Source organism: Coloeus monedula (genome assembly GCF_965178545.1).
Source record: "Coloeus monedula genome assembly, chromosome: 5".
NCBI lineage: Eukaryota > Metazoa > Chordata > Aves > Passeriformes > Corvidae > Coloeus > Coloeus monedula.
In genome coordinates this window covers 71649153-71670388 of record NC_138785.1, presented here as the reverse complement: position 1 = coordinate 71670388, position 21236 = coordinate 71649153, and the positions used below count along the sequence as shown (strand labels likewise).

The following is a 21236-nucleotide window of genomic DNA, read 5'->3' as shown; positions in this document are numbered from 1 at the left end:
CTTCCAGCTCAGGATATTCTATAATTCTGTGCTAATTTTAGAATTTTAAGTTGGCGATGGAGATTTTATACAGTGTGTGAAATGTGCAAAATAAACAACCTAAATAAAGCAGCCTTCAGGGAATACTCTCTTCTGTCTTTCTGAGTGAGAATTCATAGGTGCTCTGGATTTGCAATCTCACCAGGATATTCTTTGCTGTTCATAACATAAGCCTGAGTGCAGCGGAATGGCATGAAGAAGTTAATTTCATTATTATTCTTACTATTCAAAATAGACCCCCCAGAAAATTAAGTAGTATCCATTCTGGGGGAATTTTGATTTAATCTTTGTATATGTAGAGTGGAAGATTGCTTGCTTCAGTTTTCAGCTGTTCTTCATGGGCAAGGTTTTCATTAAAAAAAGATACATTAGTTGTTACAGAGAAACCAGAGCACTAACTCACCACATGTGTCTGAAATATTTTACTTCCTTCACTTACAGTACTTTACATTAACTGAAACAGAAACTCCTGGGAATCGTTTTGCTTTGGTATTTAGTGATGTATGAGATTGTTTTCAGTGCTGTTTATGGCAGTTCACAAACAATAACATTGCCCTGAGGAAACAGCTCTTGATGGCTCCATCAGTCGGAGCACCAGCGTCTGTCCTTTGGCTGCTGGAAGCCTGGGGAGATCAGCTGCCTGGGAGAAGCTTAAACATTGTGCTACCCGCCTTTGTAGTTGCCTGCTATCTTATTTTGGTATCCAGTTAAGGATTATTTAAATCCTTTTGTGTTATTTCTCCTTGAGCAATGTCTTAGTCGTTGGAGAAAAAACCTAAAGAAAGATAATATTGAAGTTTCTATTCTGGATGTGCTATGTAGTAAGGTAAGAAATAAAACTTTCAGGTGTTTTATTCCCTCAGTGTAATCATAGAATGGTGTGGGTTGGAAGGGACATTAAAGACCATCCAGTTCCAGCTCCTGCCATGGGCAGGGACACCTTCCACTATCCCAGCCCGGTCCAACCTGACCTTGGACACTTCCTGGGATGGAGAGTTCACAACCCCAGAACTGGTTACAAAAAGCTGTAGAGCCTCACTAGAGCAACTGCTATCTCACTTCTCCTCTTTCTTTCCTCCCCCCCCTCTTGCCAGTACAACTTGCTGCCTGCTCTGTGGTTGAGTTCCTTTGATAACTACATCTTAAATACTGCTGCTTTTGAGATTGCTAGCAGATTTTTAAACCAACAACAACTGTCAAGAAAATAGTGCATTAAATATCAGCTAAGAATTTCCTTTTGTCAAGCATGTGCTGTTTACAGTGCCAAGGCTCATGCTCTCCTACAGATCCAGTAAAACAGCACGAAGTACAATGAATCCAGGGATTTCACAGGAGTTTTTCTATTACTCTAGTGTGGTGTGCCCTCATGTGGTTAAATGCAGTATCTTCCTTGAATCAGTCCGACATCCTTTGGATTTATTCTCTGTTCTGCTAAAGAACTGGGAGAAATAAAGGCTCTTGGTGGGAGACAGTTTGACACCAAGTAGGTTTTTGGTATTTTTTTGTCTTTGCAGTTCTCAAGTGATTTGGTACTTTTGAGATGAGTATAAGTACACTTGCATTTGGTTCTAATTCAACTACAGATGTGTGTGTTTTCCTTATCTTGTTTCTTTTTTGAGATTTTGGGGATCCACTTGGTAATATTTAGGCCAAGGTGGCTTCGTTTCTGATCGATTAATGTGGATAACTCTGAGTCTGGAATGAACACTTGTTGATTTTCTCCCACATAATACATAATACCAGTAATCTTTTATTTTTCATACCCTTTGAGTACCACAAGACTTAATTTTTTGATAATAATAGATAGCTATTGACTGTACATATCTCACATTTTGCATGTGATGTGTTTGTAAGCTTGACTATTAGCTTTGTATTCAGTTTTGGAATAAGAGGAGGCATAAGAGTTAATGAGATGTTCCTTTATACTTCTTATTTTGTACTTTTTATTGTATCATTCACGTAGATTGCAGGCAGCTTTTTTTGGGGGCTTCATATCTTTACAGCAAACTGCAGATGATGATGACTTTTCTTCTGTGTCCAAAAGTAGTGCAACAAAGTTTTGCCCAGAATGAAAAGTTGGTAAAATTGGAGAAAAACACACACTTATGGCATCAGTGACATTTACTGTTTTAATTAACAAGGAAAATAACAGATGTCAGCAGGAGGGTTGCAGTAGTAATAACTTATTAACTGTGAGAAGTTAAATAAAGTTATTGAATGCAAAAAATTACTTCATCCTCAGTTACTGCTCAGTGGTTGCCAAGATCATTTACCACAGCACTGAAAGTTGACATTTCTGGCTGGTTTGAGGTCACTGCATTTAATGTATATTTACTGATTATCAGGTAGACTCCAGCTTTCTGATTATTTTTAGCCGGGGTAAGATAAACTTCATGTTTTACTCTTTAAAGGAATGTTTTTTGAGTTGTGATCTGTTAAACCACTGCTGAGTTGCACAGAGATGATCATTTGGAGCCAATAAGTTGCCTTGAGTGGTTTCAGCATTTTAAGTTCCTACGTGGATACGTGATGTTGTCTCACTTGGACAATGAGAAACAGAAGGAAGATAGTGGCAGGATCACAAGCAGGAAGTATTTGTGTCTCCACATGTTGCTCCAATTAAAATTCAGATCCTTGATTTAGAGCTTTGGAAGACTCAAAGGTTTCGAGATGCCAAGTCCGTTTAGGCATCCAGCTCTGGGAGTGTAATCCATAAACAGAAGTTACATGATTAATTCTCCTTTTCAACACATGGAGGAGAGGAAAGAGATGCTTAGGAGTGAGATTTAGAAGATGTTGTGGAAGAGATGGGAAAGGGAGCTTTTTGAAATCCCATCCCTTTCCAGAATTTATATGCTGAACTCTGAGCCTGCAGAGGGGAGCTAATGTCACATGGTGATTAATAGAGCACAAGTTTGCTTGGAGTTAGTCTTAAATCTTCCCTCAGGGTTAAAAAATGGCTCATTCTTCTCCCTTCAAGCCCAAGCATGCTGGTGCTGCAGTCCACCTCCTTATAAAATATCCCAGGTGTTGAGGTGGTCACCTCTGAAGGAAGAAGACTTGGTTCACTTCTCTGCTGAGCCTGAGGAACTTCTAACCTACATTTCTTACTCCCAAGACAGTGCTGTGCCCCACAGTTCATGGCCTGGCCCCTAAGGTGGTCATCCTGCCAGAATTATGCCATTGTGGGGGGAAGAATTCTTCTTCCTGTTTTCAGCTTAGTATGATCATGAACTACTCTTATGCATAATGAAGAAAGAGATGGCAGAAAATTCATGTTTAACACAAGCCATAGATATGAATTTTTGAAAAGGTACAGCTTTACTTGCTTGGTGAAAGCTAAAAAAGTGAAATAATAGGAATTTGTGGATTCTGTGCTGTCTTTAGCTGTTGGACTTGACTGGGATCAAGCCCTTTTGTACAATTAGAAAACCCTCAGTGAATTACACATTGAGAGGAAGATCTAGAATTTGACTTTTATCTTCTTCTTGCATTTAAAGGCATTGAACAGATTTTTTAGGAGTCAGATTAAGCCGATGGTTTTGCTGAAGAATATATAATTGCTCCATTTAAACACCTGCTTCGGCTTTTCTCTCTCGGCAAAAGCTGGAATTGTCAAAATCCTAACAAGATACTGGAAACCTGTGTTCAGGAATGGGATTATTTAGTTCTTAAAAGTGAGGTTTTGAAATCCTGCCAGCACAGAGATGGAGAGGGAGTCTTGTAATGGATGTTGCTGCTTGTGCTGCCAGTTCAAGAGGCGGTCGACCCTTAGAGGTGCCAGTTGACAACTGGGTGGTGTGAGGAACCTCAAGTAATGTACAGGAGCAAGTGAATTCTTGGGAAACTTGAGGAATGTAAATCTTCTGCCTTTCATGAGTGGAATATTAAATAATCTGTTTTTCCTGTCTACCAGGTAACTCCTGGAATTCATATTTGGCTTCTAAATAGCATCACAGTCCTTTAGTGCCAATTGACAGGAGAAACTTGTCACAAAAAAAAAAAAAAAATTAATACAAATTAGAGGCAAATTGTATTATGGGAGACATTTTATTAGCTTAATTTATATTGATTCTTGTTTCAGTTGTGGGAGAGTTGGTGAAAACACACTGCAGGTTTTCATCATTGTTGTATACATTTTTCATGAAGATTTTTAGGAGGAACGTAACCATGATTCTTCATTTAATTGTGTTTTTCTAGTCTTCTTTTTCTTGGCAATATGATTTGTGAAAATATATTTCATGTTTTGTATGTCTGTTGTAGAAATTTTTGATAGTTTTTTTGGGAAGATTTGTAGGAGGAAAGTTAAGTGTGGGTTGGTTTATTTATTTTTTATCCTTTTTGATAGCATAACAAGTAGTCAGAAGTTCCACTGAGAATGAATACTTGCTGAAGAACTTTCAAAGTGCCTTATATAATATTCATTCACATTGGCTGGGATGTAAACCTCTTCCCGTGGTGGGAGCACTGATAAGAAAAATACAAATTAACAGCAACGGTGCTGCTATCTCCAAATTACATCCTAAAGGTACCTCATGTGGGCAGAATGGAAATATGCAGATTTGTTCAGGAATTAGCGTTTGGCAGCAGAAATGTGAATCGGAGCCGCTCGCTGTCCTCAAGCTACACTGGATTAAAATATCCTGGCTCTAATCAGTGTTGCCTCAGTTATCTGAGTGCTTCCCAGCCAAAAGGTAGGTGTGGCACTGGCATTTTGTAGCACCCCAGCTAATAATTTATGCATTAGAGAGAGTACTCTGCTTATTTATGAATTCCTCTAACCCACAGGTGTTTGCAAACACTGAGGGGAGCTGGAAGGAGTACAAAAAGCTGGGTTAAACCACTGGAATTCAGCGTGGATAGGCAAAGTTCTATTTATCAACGAGAGTCCAAATATCCACATAGGATAGGAAGAGAATTTCAGCTTTATGAATTACGTAGACAGCTGGTGCTAATCGTGCGGAGATAATTACAAGAGTTAATTATGTAAGCTGTTATGATTTATGGGGTAAGGACAGTGGCAAATTACTCAAGTTGATAGGGAAAATTGAAGAACAGTTATTATCAAAAAATGGAGTTATGTTACAGACTGAATCATGCTCAGCACAACATCTGTGTTCACCCATATTGCTGTAATAGGGAAAAACCCCTTTTTTGTGTGTGGCACTAGACAATAAGCACAAATATGGGAAAAAACCCAACAAGTTATCTGCTCCTCTGCACAAATATGGAAAAAATCCAATTTAGCTGCTTTTCTCTTTTGTATGTGAATGAAATGTAGTTGTTGAGAGCATTTTCTCCTGTATTTTGCTCAGTAATACCTTGCAGTTGGAGTGGGATCAGCTAATGAGCTACTGCTGAGAGCCACATCATAACTTAAGGCTTTGGTGTGCAGAGCCAGGAATTTATATGGCAAAATTCCACCTCTGTTTGCTCTGCTGGTGGATGGTCCAAGGGAAGGTCACAAAAACAGTGCTCAGGTCTGTTCACCTCATTTTGAGCAGGGAATCAAATCAGACCTTCTTACGGCCATGCTGGTGCTTTAACCCACAGCACAATCGGCTTTTCTCACCAGGTATTTTGAAAGGTCTCTTCTGCCAAAGGAAACAAACAAAAAAAAGCAAACCCAGCCATGAGACAGTTTTGAAAAAGAGATTTTGTGTTTTCCAGGCAGTTCTAATGCTTTTTTTTTTTTTCCTTTGATGAAACAAACTTCTGTTGGAAACAGCAGGATTTTGAGTGCTCGAGGGGTTACCATTATACAACCAGTGAGGCAATGAGATGGTGCAGTGGAGTGGAAGGGCAGCTGATATCTAGAAATGAAAGGGCCCTTCCACTGAAATGTCAGGGCTGTCTTTGCTCAGGTCACTGAGTGTTTCCAACACCTTGGTGATCCATGAGTGCATGAGAAGAGAGGAACAACTCGTAGCTGTTCACATTCAGGAAATGCTGCTGGGAAGAACAAATAATATTTACTTGAAAATACAAGGGGCACAGGGGAGAATAGTGAATTTTTTTTTTGCAAGCAATTAGTGATCCTTCAGAGAAATCCTTTTACGTTGATTTCACCTGTCACAACCAGAGCCAAGTATCTGTGTGAATGTTTTTCATAATGGACATGTTTGCAGAGCTGTATTTGATTTGCCTGCTTTGGTTTATTAAAAACAAGGAAACATATAAATGCTGTCCACCCTCAGAAAAGCCCAACAGCCTCAGTCGTTGATATTTAAATTTGTAGAATCACAGAATCATAGAATGATTTGTGCTGGAAGAGACCTTTAAAGATCCCCTGGTCCAGTCCCCCTGCCATGTGCCACCAGTGTCCCCAAGCCTTTCTCCAAAGGGCTGCTCTCAATCCTTTCATCACCCAGTCTGTGCTGAAAACACAATACTAAGGCATCTGTCCTGTGTGAGGGACCAGTGAGAAACCACAAGGATTAGCAGGATAATTAAAAAAAAAACAAAACAAAAAGAAACTATCAATATTTGCCTCAAAAATTGTCAATATATGCTTGTTTTTAACGTGGTTATGGAAAGTCTTGGGTAACTAATGCAATTCAAGCAGATACTGAGCAAAGAGAAGGCAAAGGGGCAGAATTACAGCTCTTAAACTGGTGGCCCATGCTTTTCAGAAATCTGTAGGGAAGACAGTTTAATTCAGAGAGCCAGGAATGTTCTTCTGTGAGCTGGAGCTGCTGACAGGGGATTAATTTGGTGAGTGTGTGATCCAGCTCTATCCCCTTTCACTTCTGGCATTCCCTGCCCGCACGTGACCTCTGCTATAGGGAAATCCATGCTAATAGAATGTTCTGCTTTCTGCAAAGACATCCTCACCTTTCTTTTGTGCTGCTGGAGCTGTGGAAGGAGGCCTTCATTCAGGATGGGGCTGAACTATTAATTAGTGAAGTTCTGTTTTTCCGGCAGAGATCTGTGCTAGGACTGTGTGAAGCTTCTTTAATAAAATAAGAGAGCAAGGTTCCCTAGTGGGATCACAAAGCCAGGATCATTACAGGGCTGCCAAATGAGCTTATGGTAATTATCAAGTGATATATTTGATGATTGTACAGAATTTTGGGCGAGTTCTGCATTAATTAGTAACAGAAGCAGATAGGGACATTCTTTCCTTTGTATCAGTATAGGTGGGGTAAGATACTGAAAATAAATCAGTTAGCTTTAAAGCCCTGCTAGAAAAGTGAGTTATGTCAATAAGATAAAAGGTTATTATTATTTTTTCTTCATTATTTTTTTCCTGCAGTTTATATAAATTCACAGGTTATAGGTTTTTAAAAAATGTGAAAGAAGCTAATATGCCATGGGTTTTTCTGTCACTGGTGTCAGAAGCCTTCGTCCCCCGTTGCCCTGTCCCAGTGCAGCTGACTTTCCTGAACAGGAATTCTAATTTTGGAAGAGAGTGCATTTTTAGCCTTTTAACTGGCAATTTAATGTGATTTAAAAGAAGCTGACACAAGGTGTGCAAAATGGCAAGATTCCAGTTTTTATGAGTGGTTTGCTTCCTATAAGAGCTCTGTACTATCCAGAACCCAACCTGTTGGCACAGAGACTGGAATCCAGAATTGCCCTTTTCCAAGGGAATGTCCTAGCCCCACATGAAGAATGGTTTCTCTTCTTGCTTCATCTGAATGCTGTTGATTAGAGGGTAGTGAGATGTTGCTTTTTTTGGATTTCATGCCAGCAGATCCGGTTTAAAATTTTAAAGCCTTTGCTTCAAATTTACAAATCATTGAGGTTCATTGGCAAACAATGCCTCCAGCACCACTTGTCATCTTGTGCTCTCTTGCTGGCTCACCTTAGACTCTTCCATGATTATATTGGAGTCCCAGCTTTTGACATGATGGAAACTTCCTTTTTTAATGCTAGAAACAAAATGAATAAGAAAAAAGAGCAGCAAAACTTCTATGAAGGAATTGGGCTCAAGCAGAATACACCAGCTTTTCCTTTAGAAAAAGGGGGTTGACTTTGGGCCTGGTGTTTCCTACCTGTGTGTTATAAGAACTGGTAGAAAAAATCTCCGTCCTCTGTGGCAATTTGGATTTTCCTATCGACTGTGTTAGTTCTCAACTCAGCAGCTCAGAGCATTAGCAAAGGTTTTCTGCCAGTGCTGGATCCTCTTCTTCTCTAGGACCTTCACATGTTCATCTGCTCTACTCAGACTGACACAGAGAACTGAGAAGATTTTGAGCACTTGGGGACAGTTGAAATGATTTTTCTCTATTTGGGCACATCAGGCAGCATAGGGCAAAGCAGTTATTTTACTTCAAAAAAGCCTTAAAGAAAATATTACTAATTATTTTATTTTAATTTATAACTGCCACATTGGGAAGTTCTGATAAACTTTTATTGTTTGGTGGTGATTTAGAATTATTTGCATTTCCGTAGGTGTCCATGAAGATGCCAATGACAATGATCAACTATGAAAGGATCTTCAGGAAATTTCATGAGGAATATTTACAAGGGAAAGCTAATAAAGAAAATACTATTTCTAGATACAAATAGTGGAAAATACGTCTCCATATGGTGGATGAATATTACTTTCCAGTAGCCTGGCAGACTCCTTCCTGAAAGAAGGCTCTGGAATATATTTTTTTTCCTCCCAATATATCCATGCTTATGGTGTTTCCAAGCCCAGATTATATATAAAAATAGATATAGATATAGACATAGGTACTACAGTCTGTAGTTTTTAGATGTGATTTGGAATAAAAACTATCTGAAAGAGAAAAGAAATGTAGCACAAGGAGCATGGTAAAAGGCTTTTTGGTCAAAACTCTGCCAAAGACCTTGTCACTCTTCTGGTAACAGGGATGAGATGACAGTGAATTTTCATCCTTGTTTTAAAATCCTTCGGTTTTTAGTGAAATGTCTTTATTGCGAAGGCATTTATTTTCTTGCAGCAAATTTGTGGCTTAGAACCCTGATGCAACACTTCAAGTGCCCTGGTTTGTATCCCAGTTAGGGAGAATTGCATCCCTGAGCATTATGGATCCACTGCTGGTTTTTTGTGCGTTTAACACCTGATAATACCCAGTTCAAAATTCCTGTTCTACCGAGCAGCAGCCTGGTACTGCAGGAGTAAAGCAGGATTCCCTCTTTGCCCAGCACTCAGCTGTGGGATCTGCATGCTGTGCTGTGTTTTTAAGCTTTCTAATCAGTTTATTGACAGCTCAATAAAGAATTCCTTCAGGAGGTTCTGCAAACATGGAAGCAGAATCTTTTCTGTTTAAATACTCACTGATCATTTCACTGTCTGCTGTGGGTTTATGACAAAATATTAGGAATATAGTGAAGCAACACTAAGGCAAAGGGTTTTAACCTGTATAATCTTTGCAGGGGGAGCTCTTCATACCTTTCACGTCTGGAAAACAACCGCAATGTTTTTGTCACCACGTGTGTTGTCACTGACAGTACATTACCTCAAGGGACAATTGCTTTTTGAATGGTTTCTGACCCTTGTGTGTTCAGGTTCCATTTTATCAGCTTCTTCATTTTTTAAAAATGAAAACCAGTGACAAAAACGATGCTTTGGCAGCACTGCCCTGCCATGCCTGGTTCTTATCTTTTTCTTTTTGCTGCTTGGCTGTGATTTGCTTAGCCCAGACTGTGGAGAGTTTAAAAGGAAAACCCTCTGTTGAAAGACATGCTGTTGGATTTTATACTTCCATTTTATCTGTTCAAAACATGTGACCACTTCATCCCTTCCAGGGCGCAGAAAATAGTGTGAGGATTGAGTTAGGTGTTCCTGTTAATAGTTGGGGAATTGTTCAAACTGACAAAAACTTGTTTTTCCTGCCCAAAGGTGACGACGCTGGTGAACACGAGCAATAAAGGACCCTCTGGCAAGAAGAAAGGCCGCTCGAAGAAGGCTCATGTTTTGGCTGCCTCAGTGGAGCAGGCCACTCAAAATTTCTTGGAAAAAGGAGACCAAATTGCTAAAGAGAGCCAGGATCTCAAGGAGGAATTGGTTGCTGCTGTAGAAGATGTTCGAAAACAAGGTATGTGGGACAAAATGCTTGACTGAAGTAAAGCTTCACCTGGTGCCAAAGCTTATTGTTTCATCTTCGGCCTGTTTTTATTCTGCTGTGTGACAAAATGATGTGGTTTCTTTCACTTGGCTAAATCTGAGCACTGGTTTGAAGCCTGTGGGTGCAAATGTAGATTTAGGATTATGGCACATATGTTTCTGAACAATTTAACAATTATCAACCAGATAAAACAGCAATATAGAAGTACTTGTGGTTTCAAGTAGATATTGAAATATATATTAAAAAAATTACCCAAGCCTGAAAATACAGAGATAATAGCAATATTAAAGCAATTATTTTCTGAGTATTGGTGATAGATGGATACTCATAAAATCTGACCATTTTCTTTCAGAAGATAAAATGGGTATGAGATGCTTTCAAATTTACCTGTGTGGTAGGGGAAAAATATGTTTTCAATATATGCCTATAACAAAATGTTTCAGTTTTATTGACTTTGATTGTAATTATCTTTATTGCAGCAGAATTAAGTACCTTTCAGGTTTATTCCATTGTAAGTCCTATAATCTAAAGATACCATCTGCCAGTATCATCAGCCCTGGGTTTTAGAAGACTGAGAGATCTCCAACTGAGATTTCAAAAGGAGTCTAAAGGATTGGGGTGTAAAATACTGATGTTCAGTGAGTTACTCCCACAGAACTCATACTTTGAATTTTTCATCTTGTGCAAATTGGACTGATCATATGAGAAGGCAGGGTTAAATTTTGTATATATAAGCACTGATTAGTGAATATTCCAATCTGTTCCATCCTGAGGGTATTTTTTCCTCCTCTCCACTCTATGTATATTTGGTTTCACTGTTTTCCTGTTCTGTGTGGTTTGGGTTTTCTTAAGTATTCAATTGCCAGTACATCAGAATAAGTTAAGTATTTGCTGTATGCTCTATGTACAATGATATTCCAATACTCTAGTGGGGTTTTAGGTTTTGTTGATTATTTTTTCTTCTGGGTGTTGTTGTGATGGTGGAGTCTTGGTTGGGTTTGGTTTTTTTTTTTTAGCTTTTTAATGCTGATGCCTGGCTCTTCTGGCATTAATTTTCATTTGTCAACTACTTCACTACTTCAGTTTCCTGTTGCTTACATTCCTTATTTTGTGTTGTGTCAAGTTGTAGCTCAGCATCTTCAGTCGTGACACGAGTGCCCATGTTCTCTCTGAATTTAAAACGCTCTCCTTTTTGGGTTTGTGATGCTGACTCAGCTTCTCCTCGGCAGTCTTCTACTGAGTTAGAGGCATCAACCTAAACTTGCCTTATCTAGGCTGAATTTTTGACTTTTTAAATGACAAAAAGACCTTTACTCTTCTTTTTTTAACTTATATTTAAAAAAAAATCCTACCCAAACAACAATGAAGAAGCAGAGAGGGGAAGAAAGATCTTCAACAGTATTACACAGAATGACACAGACATTCATCTCTTGTCAACACTCCAGGCTGGGAAAAAAGCCTGTCAGAAAAGTGGAGCAGCTTTTTTTGGGGCCTGTTCAACACGATCCCATAATGAGGAGAGCAGGAGACACCACACACCATTATTAGCACCCACGAGCCGTGTAAACGAGACCAGCCCTGGTGTGATGTGAAATGATATGTTTAGCTCAGTGGCATAAAGAGCTGGATTAATGAACTGAGGCTGTGTTTTCCTGGCTGATTTCCTGGCAGGGTTCCAGCTGGGATAATTACATCGTCAACCTAAAAATGTCTGCGGCAGTTACAGCTGGCTCTTGGTGTGCTCCTCATTTCCTGCCCTGCCTTGCTGGGTACTGTTATGTACTACTAAAGGCAGCAATTCACTCCAGGGACCCTTGCTTTTCATTGATAGGTGTGGAACAAATGTTCTATATCATTTGCAAAATGCTTTGGAATAACTGAGAGTGCCCGTGGTGTTAAGATTCTTGTTACTTCTGTAGTGTGGAAGGGTAAATTCTGTTGGCTGTAGAAAACTCTGGTGATCAGTGGGCTTGATTTATGAAGTTGGGTTCTAAAAACACAAAGAGCAAAAAGAGAAGATTTGATGCCTAAAGCTTAACCCTGTATATCCCATAATGATTCCATAATAGGAACACTTACAGCTCAAAACCATCTAAATGAAATTATCCAGTTGCTGAGCCATTAAATGCTTTGCTGTGTGGGTGTTTATTCTGGTACTGTTGGAGTTGTGTAAAGGATCTCCCAGATGGGGGACAAAGGAGACCTGGGAAATGTGGTTATTTATCATTCATGGCTTTTTATATTAGAGAGGAGGGAAAGCAGAGACGCCTTTGCCCATGGCAGGATTTGGAACTGGATGATCTTTAAGGTCCCTTCCAACCCAAACCATTCCATGATTCTGTGACCATAAAGAATGAAGCTACAAAGCCTGAGAAGTGCAGGGAAGTGAAGAAGAACTCACAGGAATAAAAAGCACAGTATATGCTACATTGACAACACAGGTGTCTAAATGCAACTGGTCTTTTATTGATCAGTAGAGAAAAAGGAAATTCCCTGTGGAGGAGAAATTCAGGCCGTGATTGACACAAAAATCTGTCAAGAACTGCAGGACCACTGGGCTCAGGTTTGATTAAATTTATTAAGAGACAGTCTGGGATGCTGCAGAAGGCAACACAAGGAAGTAGGTTATAATCATGTAAATTTATTCTATCTGGTAAATGGCTTTGGCAATATCTGTCTGTAGGTATGTGCCTGATTTCAATGTAATTTTCCTGGAAGTTTTCTGGCATGTAGCTGAAATTTCCATTAAAAATACAATTTAGTCCAGCAGCTGGTTGCTGTGTTTTAAATTTTTGCTTTTCAAGCATGGTAGATAAAATTTCACACCATAATCTGAAATTCATACTTCAGTCATGGGACAGAAAATAGCTGTTGATGTTTTTTGTACTTGAAGACAGGGTAAAGTTGAGGTAGGGTTAATTTTTTGTTAATGCAGATTTATGGACATTGTAAAAAGGAATGTGATCTCTTGTTACAGTGCGGATACTGCAACACGTGTATCAGATAACGAGGCCCGTGGAAAAGAAATATCTATGGACAGATTCTTGCTAGATGTTTCAGAGATGTTTATTTCTCCAGCCTCATGGCCAGAGCTCTGCCGAGGAACTGCTCAATTACAGGACCCAAGGGTCCTTCCCCATGCAGGGAACACAAAACAACCAGTGGGGAACGAGGCTGACCAGGGGTCAGGAAAACCCCGTGCCTCCCCTCAGGGCCCCTCTCCCAGAACCCCACGGCAGGGGAGAGGGCCCCAACAATCGATGTGCTCTATGACTATCTTGAAATTGTGGATGAACGTCTGAGACATGAAAGTGACTTTAACTTTCTTGGCAGTTTTTTTCTCACTGACAGAATACACTAAAAAATAAAATTTTGAGTGCTTTAATGCTTTTCACTATCTAGTTTTGAAAGCTTTTTGAAAGATGTTGTAAAACTTAAATGAAATCCCATGAAAGATAGTTTGTAGAAAAATCTAGAATATCCAGAATATTTTTTTTTCTAGAACTGTGTGAATCTTTTTTTAGACAAAAACCTCCCCCGATCTTTTCAGTTAAACTTATGTTCTCCCTATGTTTATTTATAAACCTTTTCACGGAAGTATATGAAAACTTTTCTTTTTTTTTGCTTACAGATGTTACTGTGTGCTAGTTCTTGATAGAGGAAAATGTGTCTGTGGAGAGAAATTACTGGAAAACAGGTTTTTTAGACAAACTAGAATTTCTGTTCATTCTGAAAGGTGAAGTGGGGCATGTGGGCAGTCATGCTTAATGGGAAAATGAATCTTGCTCTGCACTTTTGAAAGAACTTGTGTGTACAATAAACATACCCTCTTTTTTTTCCAATAATATCTGTGATGAGGTGCTCTGCAACTCATTTTTGTCTGGCTGGTGGCTCATGCCTGGTCTGAAAGCTTTGAGGACAAAGATTTGAAGCCTTCTGTTCAGCAGGTCACTGGAGCTGTGGCCTGAAAACTCTTTATCTTGTTAATAAAAAAAATTCCTTATCTATTTTCAATTACTTGTTACATGTGGAAGCAACTTCACTTGTTATTCATGTTTGCAATGCTCCTCCTCAGAAATCTGGCCCTCTAAATGCCATTCCTTGCAAATTCTCTATTGCTGGCTCTTTCAGACTCTTTTCCATTCATTAATTATCTTTCAGCTCTCTGACAATTTCTCTGCAGAAAGACATTAAAATTCCTTTTCCGATGAAAACGCAGATGTTGTAGAGCATCTCCAAGAGTTGGTATACATAAAGGTAGGGTCAGGGGTTCCCAAAACCTGGAGTGAGGCTGCTGCAGCTCCATGACCCCAGTTACAAGTGGGAACAAGAAGAATCCTGTGTTTCTAGTAGGCACATGCACACAAACACACATATACAGCTCGTGTGTGTGTGTGTGTGTGTGTGTATCTATATATATATGCAAAAATACATTTTATATTTATGGCTGACCAGACACATCTGGCACTCAACATTCACTATTCTGTGGTTATGTGAGACACTGGAACTGTCTGCCCAAAGAAGTGGTGGATGCCCCATCACTGGAAATATTTAAGGTCAGGTTGGATGGTGCTCTGAGCAACCTGGTTGAGTTGAAGATGTCCCTGCTCATTGCAAGGGATGACTAGATGACCTTCAAAATCCCTTCTAACCCAAACCATTTTATCTTTCTGTGAAGCAGACCCGATGTCTTATCCTATTCCCCTTTGTGGCTGATGAGGATTGATCCTTAAGGAAAAAACTAAAAGTGGAGAAAAAAGGAAATGCATGCAGGTGTCACTGCCCATGGCAGGGGGGTTGGAACTACATGGTCTTTTAAGGTTCATTCCAACCCAAACCGTTCCATGGCTTTATGATTTTCTGTACACATGGTTTAGGCTGCTGGGGAGAACTGCTGATGATCCTGGTTCTTGGTAAAGCCAGCTGGCTGTCCGAGGATCTTTGCTTCTTCTCTATTCTCTGCACCATTTCAAAAAGATTTATTTTTGTTCCAGCCTTGGCCGGAGCTTTTCTGATATTCATTTCCCTTTTCAGGGTTTTGTTTAAGCTCATGTTAGTTTAAATTTATGGAAGTAACTTACACCTCCCAGATATGTTTGTTATAAAGGGTAGTTGGTGTTTGATATATTGCCTGAACGTGACAGTTGGAGACAGATTTTGCAAAAACAGTGATATAGGTTTGAAAAGTAATATAAATTAATATATTACGTGATTTTTTAATACTGTATTTATTTACATTGTCTTTCTTGAAGATTTTATTGCTATTGTGGCTTTATATCAGGGAAGAATAAGATTTCTTTAAAATGTCAACTTCTGACAGTTGTCAAAAATAAAATTATACTCACAAACTGAAAGTTCTAGAAATAGTGTTTCTTCCATAAATATTTGACTTGAATATTAAAATCAAATCCTAAAATTACTGCTTGTTCTTTTAGAAGAAATATTACTGTTAGTAGGGGTTTTATTTGAGAATTATTGCAGAAATGCAGCACAGTTAAAAGAAAAAAAAATCCCTCTCAAGGGATTGTAACTAGGCCATGTTTTGCAGTAAATATTTAACTCTGCCACCCATTAGTATGCATGAAATTTCTGAATTCAGGTCAAATTTGGAGAATAGTTTCACTAGGATTTAAATTAAGAAAATTAATAAAAGAAAAAAATAAGATCTTACAAATTGGAATAGCTACAACAGGCAGTTATCCTGCCCTGTTCTGTCTTCCAGCATTAATTCCCAAACTGGGTAGGCTTAATCCACAGTGAGGAAATCCTCAGCAGCATTTAATGTACAGCCTTTTCATTTAAGTTTTGGGCTAACCATGAGCAATGTTCTGCAAGGAGATTTCCCCCCATGCGTGAAATCTGTATTTGTGTCCCCTCTGTGCGTAGTTCAATGTGCAGATTGGAGCTGAAGTCTCTGACCCTTCAGAACAGTTCTGTGAAGCTGCAGAGCACCACGGGGTGAGCATCTCGACCTCCCCTTTTGAAGCTGTTCTGATTTATGTGTTACTGAGACATCCTCTGAGTCACAGCCGAGTGCTGGAAATGAAACCGCTGTTGATTCATTAGGCAGAAATTCTGAACTGAAATTCTTTTTCTTCAACATTTAAAAAAAAAAAAAAAAGGAAGAAGGAAAAAAAGAAGGAAAAGTTTGAGTCACCCTTTGAACTGGAAAATCAGTTGTTTTAGTCTGTTGGATCAAAAGTATTTGGAAGGAAATTCCTTTTAGCTTGGCACAGGAGTGACCTCAGATGACTGTGTAGGTCAGTGAAGTTTTTAGCAGAGCAAAGGAACTGAGAGTTTCACCAGCTGTCTAATGGTGGATAGGGAAAATGGTGGAGATCTGGAATGGTGCAGAGACTTTGTCTGGGATATTTAAATTGGGAAGTAGCTTATTGAAGGGAGAAAGAGTCAAGGGGATGAGCTTGAGATTTGGTCATTGCTTTATGCTTCTGTCACTGAACAGTGAATTTTCAGTCTTTCAAAAACTAACTGGAAAATTTCAAGAGTGACTTTGTCATGTTTAACACATGCAGAAAAAAAATAAATCACTAACAAACTTTGACAATAAGATTTTGTTCTGTTGAGTAAGTTTTGCAAAGGAATTTTAAAAAACAAGGTTTTCCATGCTCAGAATGTAATTGTAAATACTACTGTGATTCATCTAACATATGGGAATCTTGGGTTTGGATCCATGTTACCAGGATTATTTCTGCTTCATTAAAAGGGGGAATGGCCTTAAATTGAAGGAGGGCAGGTTTAGATTAGATGTTAGGGGAAAATCCTCCATGTGCGGGTGGTGAGGCCCTGGCACAAGTTGCCCAGAGAAGCTGTGGTTGCCACAGGCGGCCCCGCCCCAGGAGGGCAGAGGCTCTTCCGTTCATGGCGACTTCTGCAGAAGGCAGAAGCTCCACTTCGGAGGTGGTTGTTTTGGGTTTGCAACTGTAGCCGCTGGTAAAGATGCATTTTACAGTTAGAAACTGTTTCGAGGTGAATTTTGCAAACTCTGGCAGCAGCGAGAAAAGCGAGCAAGTTCCTGGGGTCAGGCCACCATGCGCCTGTGGGGACAGCCCGGTGCTTTTACCGCCACACACCACAGCGGCCGTGGCAGAGCCTGCAAATGGCAGGAGCAAGTGGCGGCAGCTGCACGGACCCCACATGACCGAGCAAGGCTTTGTCTGCCTCTAGATCCTCTGTGGGATCCTGCCTTTCTGGTACGGGTTGCCGCCATCTTCTCTCTTTGTTCCTGGAGCCTGCAGTCGCCATTTTGGAGGGGAAGGGTGTGACGCCATCTTCCCTTTGTCCCTCAGCCACGCGGCCGCCTCAGACAGGCGCCATCTTGGGAAGGGTAATTCCGGCATTTCGGGTCTCTCCTTGTTCCCGTGGAGTTCTTAAAATTTGGCAATTTTGCATCTAGCAGTTATGTACTGTTATTTTTTGCCTGATGCTGTTCCCTTTGTTAGTAAACTGTTGTTTTTTTCACTTATATCTACTCATGTTCATTCCTTATCGGTGGAAGGGGATTGGTTGGAAATAAGGGGAGGTGACTCATTTTTGAGTGCCCACCTTTTAAAATGGTCTTAAACCAAGACACTGCCCTATCCCTGGAAGTGTTCAAGGCCAGGTTGGATAGGGTTTGGAGCAACCTGGTCTGATGGAGGGTGCCCCATCCATGGCAGGGGGTAGAACGAGATGAGCTTTAGGGTTCCTTCCAACTCAAACCATTCCATGATTCTGTGGTTACCCAATGGCATTTAATGAGAAAGATACAATCAGTCCTCGGAGCACTAAATTTTATCTGAGTGCCTTCCTTGCCCCCTGCTCAGTCCTCCTATTTGCCTACAGTACAGTACGTTTTGTTCTGTCTTCTTTATTTTTGACTGCATTTTCCATGGCAGTCATCCAACTTCTAAAGTTGTATAAAAGCTTCTTTCTCCCATACAGATTAGGCTTTAATTTTGAATATGGTTTCAGAAAGTGCTATTTGATGAGAGGAGTATTAAAAGTGACAGCATGAAAATTTGAAATATACTTCCTAATATCTGAGTCCTAAAAGATGCTTAGTCAGTTTATAAAAGGCTTTAATTTATTGCCTTTCCATTTACCATTTTGAACATGTCTTCGTCTGAAGTAAATTATTCACATACTATAAAGGCCAGTAATACTTTACAGAGTGAGTGAATATAAAATGTTATTAAATAACAGGCGCTGCTTTCCTCAGAGAAGTGTCAAATTATAGCATTCTGATCTCCAGCTATCTTGTTCTCTCTGTTTTAATCCCTTTATCAGCGACAGATCCTTTTTAGACTTCAGATCTGAGAGATATTCCAACTGCTGTTTATATATGAACATTGGAAAAGGAGCCTGTTCTGTAAAGCTGATGGAATTTAGAATTATTTTTTTGTCTACTAAAAATAAAATTGTAGGCTCTCCACTGATTTTGATTTGGGATGTTTGCAAATCTCATTCGTCCTAATCGTTCCAATTGACTTTCAGAGATGTGTTGCCTTTTTTTCTTTTTGGTATTTTAGTTGCAGATAAGTCAGTTTTTAACCTATGTTCATATTACGTGATTTCTGCAGTATGTGATGACATATATGTGTTTTTTCTTTAAAAAATGTATCACCTCTACTTCCTTTCACCTGTTTGTGGTTGACTTTATGGTTTTAAATCGCTCCTTATTTTATTTATTTGGCTGGAACGTGGGTAAAAAAGGAGAGTCTGTGACTTTTGTGAAAAGGAACAGGCAGCTCAGGAGAGCTACAAGGATGTTTGGAGGTCATGCAGGGAGAAAATGGCAAGGGCCAAAGCCCAGCTAGAACTGAAACCTGGCTACTGCCGTAAAAAATACAATAAAAAAGTATTCTATAAATGCATTAGTGACAGGAGTAGAACCAATTTTGGGGGCTTCATTCTGCTCCCTTCCTTGCCCTTCAGCTCAGAGCTCTGGGTACCTGGAGGACAACTGCTCTTACTGTTGGGAGACTGAGGCAAAGAAGGAATTTAGTACCTCAGCCTTTTCCTCATCCTTTGTTGAGTGAGTTTCGCTCTGCATCCAGTAAAGGATGGAGATTGTGGAATCATGGAATGGCTTGGGATGAAAGGGACCTTAGAGCTCATCTAGTTCCAACAGTCTGCCATGAGCAGGGACACCTTCCACTAGACCAGGTTGCTCAGTGCCAGTTCCAGCCTTGATTGCCCTCAGCCTCGCTTCTGCCATGCCCAGGTATCTAACACTCAACCATAGTTTTTTCTCTTAGCTATACAGACTTAGACTAATGATCATTTCTTTCTGTTGTCATTACAAATCTAATGATAATCATGCCTTGTTTAGTAGCCTTCTGCTGTGGACAACAGCAGTCTGCCTTTCTGTGTGTTGATGGAGGGCTATGGATTAGTTTTGTGTTTTGATCTCTGCACTGGAATGTAAATTCACACCATGAAGCTCAGTTATCTCATTATCTCTCTGCACAGAAGCTCTTGCAGTTTTTAAACATTCAAGCAATGAGTATAGTTATAAAAAGGAGCTCTTGTATTCACACATAGGTGTCACTGCATGTATGTGAATTCCCATTAAAACTGGCAATTAAGTGTTAGGATACTAAAATGTTGCCAAGTCAGAATTCAGTGAAAAGCTGCTGTAGTCTTTGAAAATTAATTTTTAAATGTAATTCCCAATTTTGGAAAGATAAACTTAATTTTCATGTAGGCTGATGCTTTGAGCATGATTTTAAAATCCTTGATAAGTTGTTTATGGTGAAAAAATAACTGCATTGGATTTCAAATATAGGATATCATAAGCAATGTGTGCAGATTATGTGAACAAATAGAAATTAAATAACTTAGATTTTTAGTAGTGCTCTTGTACCTGCTATCTGTTTCTGTGTGTAAACTGTAAATACTTTCTTTATATTGTTTGTTGTCTATTTCATATTTTTCTTACTGTAAGCCTGTACCGTAGATTTTCCCTGTGCTGATGACTCTCCCTGGTCTGCTTTTCTCCTTTCTTATGCTCTCTCATACTGGAGTGTCTTTCTGAATTTCTCTACTTAAATTTTTCCTGTTGTTTTTCTGGCTTAGCTGCAAACCCCTCAATTGTCCAACATTAACCTGCCTGTTCTCTTAATCCCAGTTGAGGTTGTGGGAAGGGTTTTTTTTTTTTACTTTTAGCTGTGTTTGTTCCCCAGATTCAGCAGGCGCTTCCTGCTTCTCTCACTGCTTCTCTCAAGACATTCAGGTAGGATCTAAGTGTAAGGAAAGGCATAAATTAGCAGTAAAACAAAAGTGACCCTTAAAACAACTAGGGAGCTGATAATCCACTGAACTGATCAATCTCATCATCAATCCTTTCCCCTCCTCACAGTGCTTCCCATGAGCTGACATTAGCAACTTGCTGCTCCTTCTTTTTCACAGATCACTGGGATTTTTTGATAAATTTTGTTATGAAAATGCATCTTGCTGGAAAATATCAACCCTTTGAACTGAAGCATATCTCAGAAATTATCAGTTTCAAATAAACTCTTCATTGGGTATTTTTTATTTTCATGTGATAATAGAGAGTGATGGAACTGATTCTAATTATGATTTTGAACTTAGTTCACAGTGCCTTGGGCACAGATAGAATCTACCCTCGAACTTGCCTTCCTGTATTTGTGAGCCTCTTCAAGCCCCAGAATGAAAATAATATCCAGAATGATGGAATCTCTGTGCCTAGTGCTGAATGCTGTAGTCATTTTCTTGGAGTGCCTCCTTTTCCATTCCTGCTAGGAAATCTTGGGTGTTTTTCAAATGCTGTTCACTTCTATACCTGATACGTTAAATTTATTAATGACAGTTCTATTTAAATTAATAAATTGTTACACAGAAACCCAGTAAATGATTAAATTCAAGAAGTTAATCACTAGGACGTAGAGATTTTTCTTTGTCAGTTCCATTCATTTTAGTCCTTTTTTACAATAATGATTTTAATAAATATACCATGCACACTTCACCAGAAAGACGACAACTTCTCCTAACATTTTCCACTGTAGTTTCTTGTTTAGGTGATGAACTATTGTAATAATTGAGAATGTGCTTCTTGATGCAACTCTGCAGCATTTGGGTAAAGAAGAAAATACTTTTTTTAATTAGGGATCTCAAATTTTTAGTATAAACATAGAA

General features: G+C 39.3%; 1 protein-coding gene across 3 annotated transcripts in view; it reads left to right on the top strand.

The window, feature by feature from the left end:
• Window positions 1-21236, top strand: part of CTNNA2 (catenin alpha 2) — a gene marked incomplete at both ends in the record, with an annotated part of 404326 nt that overhangs the window by 28318 nt on the left and 354772 nt on the right. For all 3 annotated transcript variants that reach the window (XM_082282376.1, XM_082282378.1, XM_082282377.1), the window contains one exon: window positions 9854-10049. In XM_082282376.1, the coding sequence (XP_082138502.1) occupies window positions 9854-10049 (196 nt within the window). The remainder of the gene's footprint in view (window positions 1-9853; window positions 10050-21236) is intronic.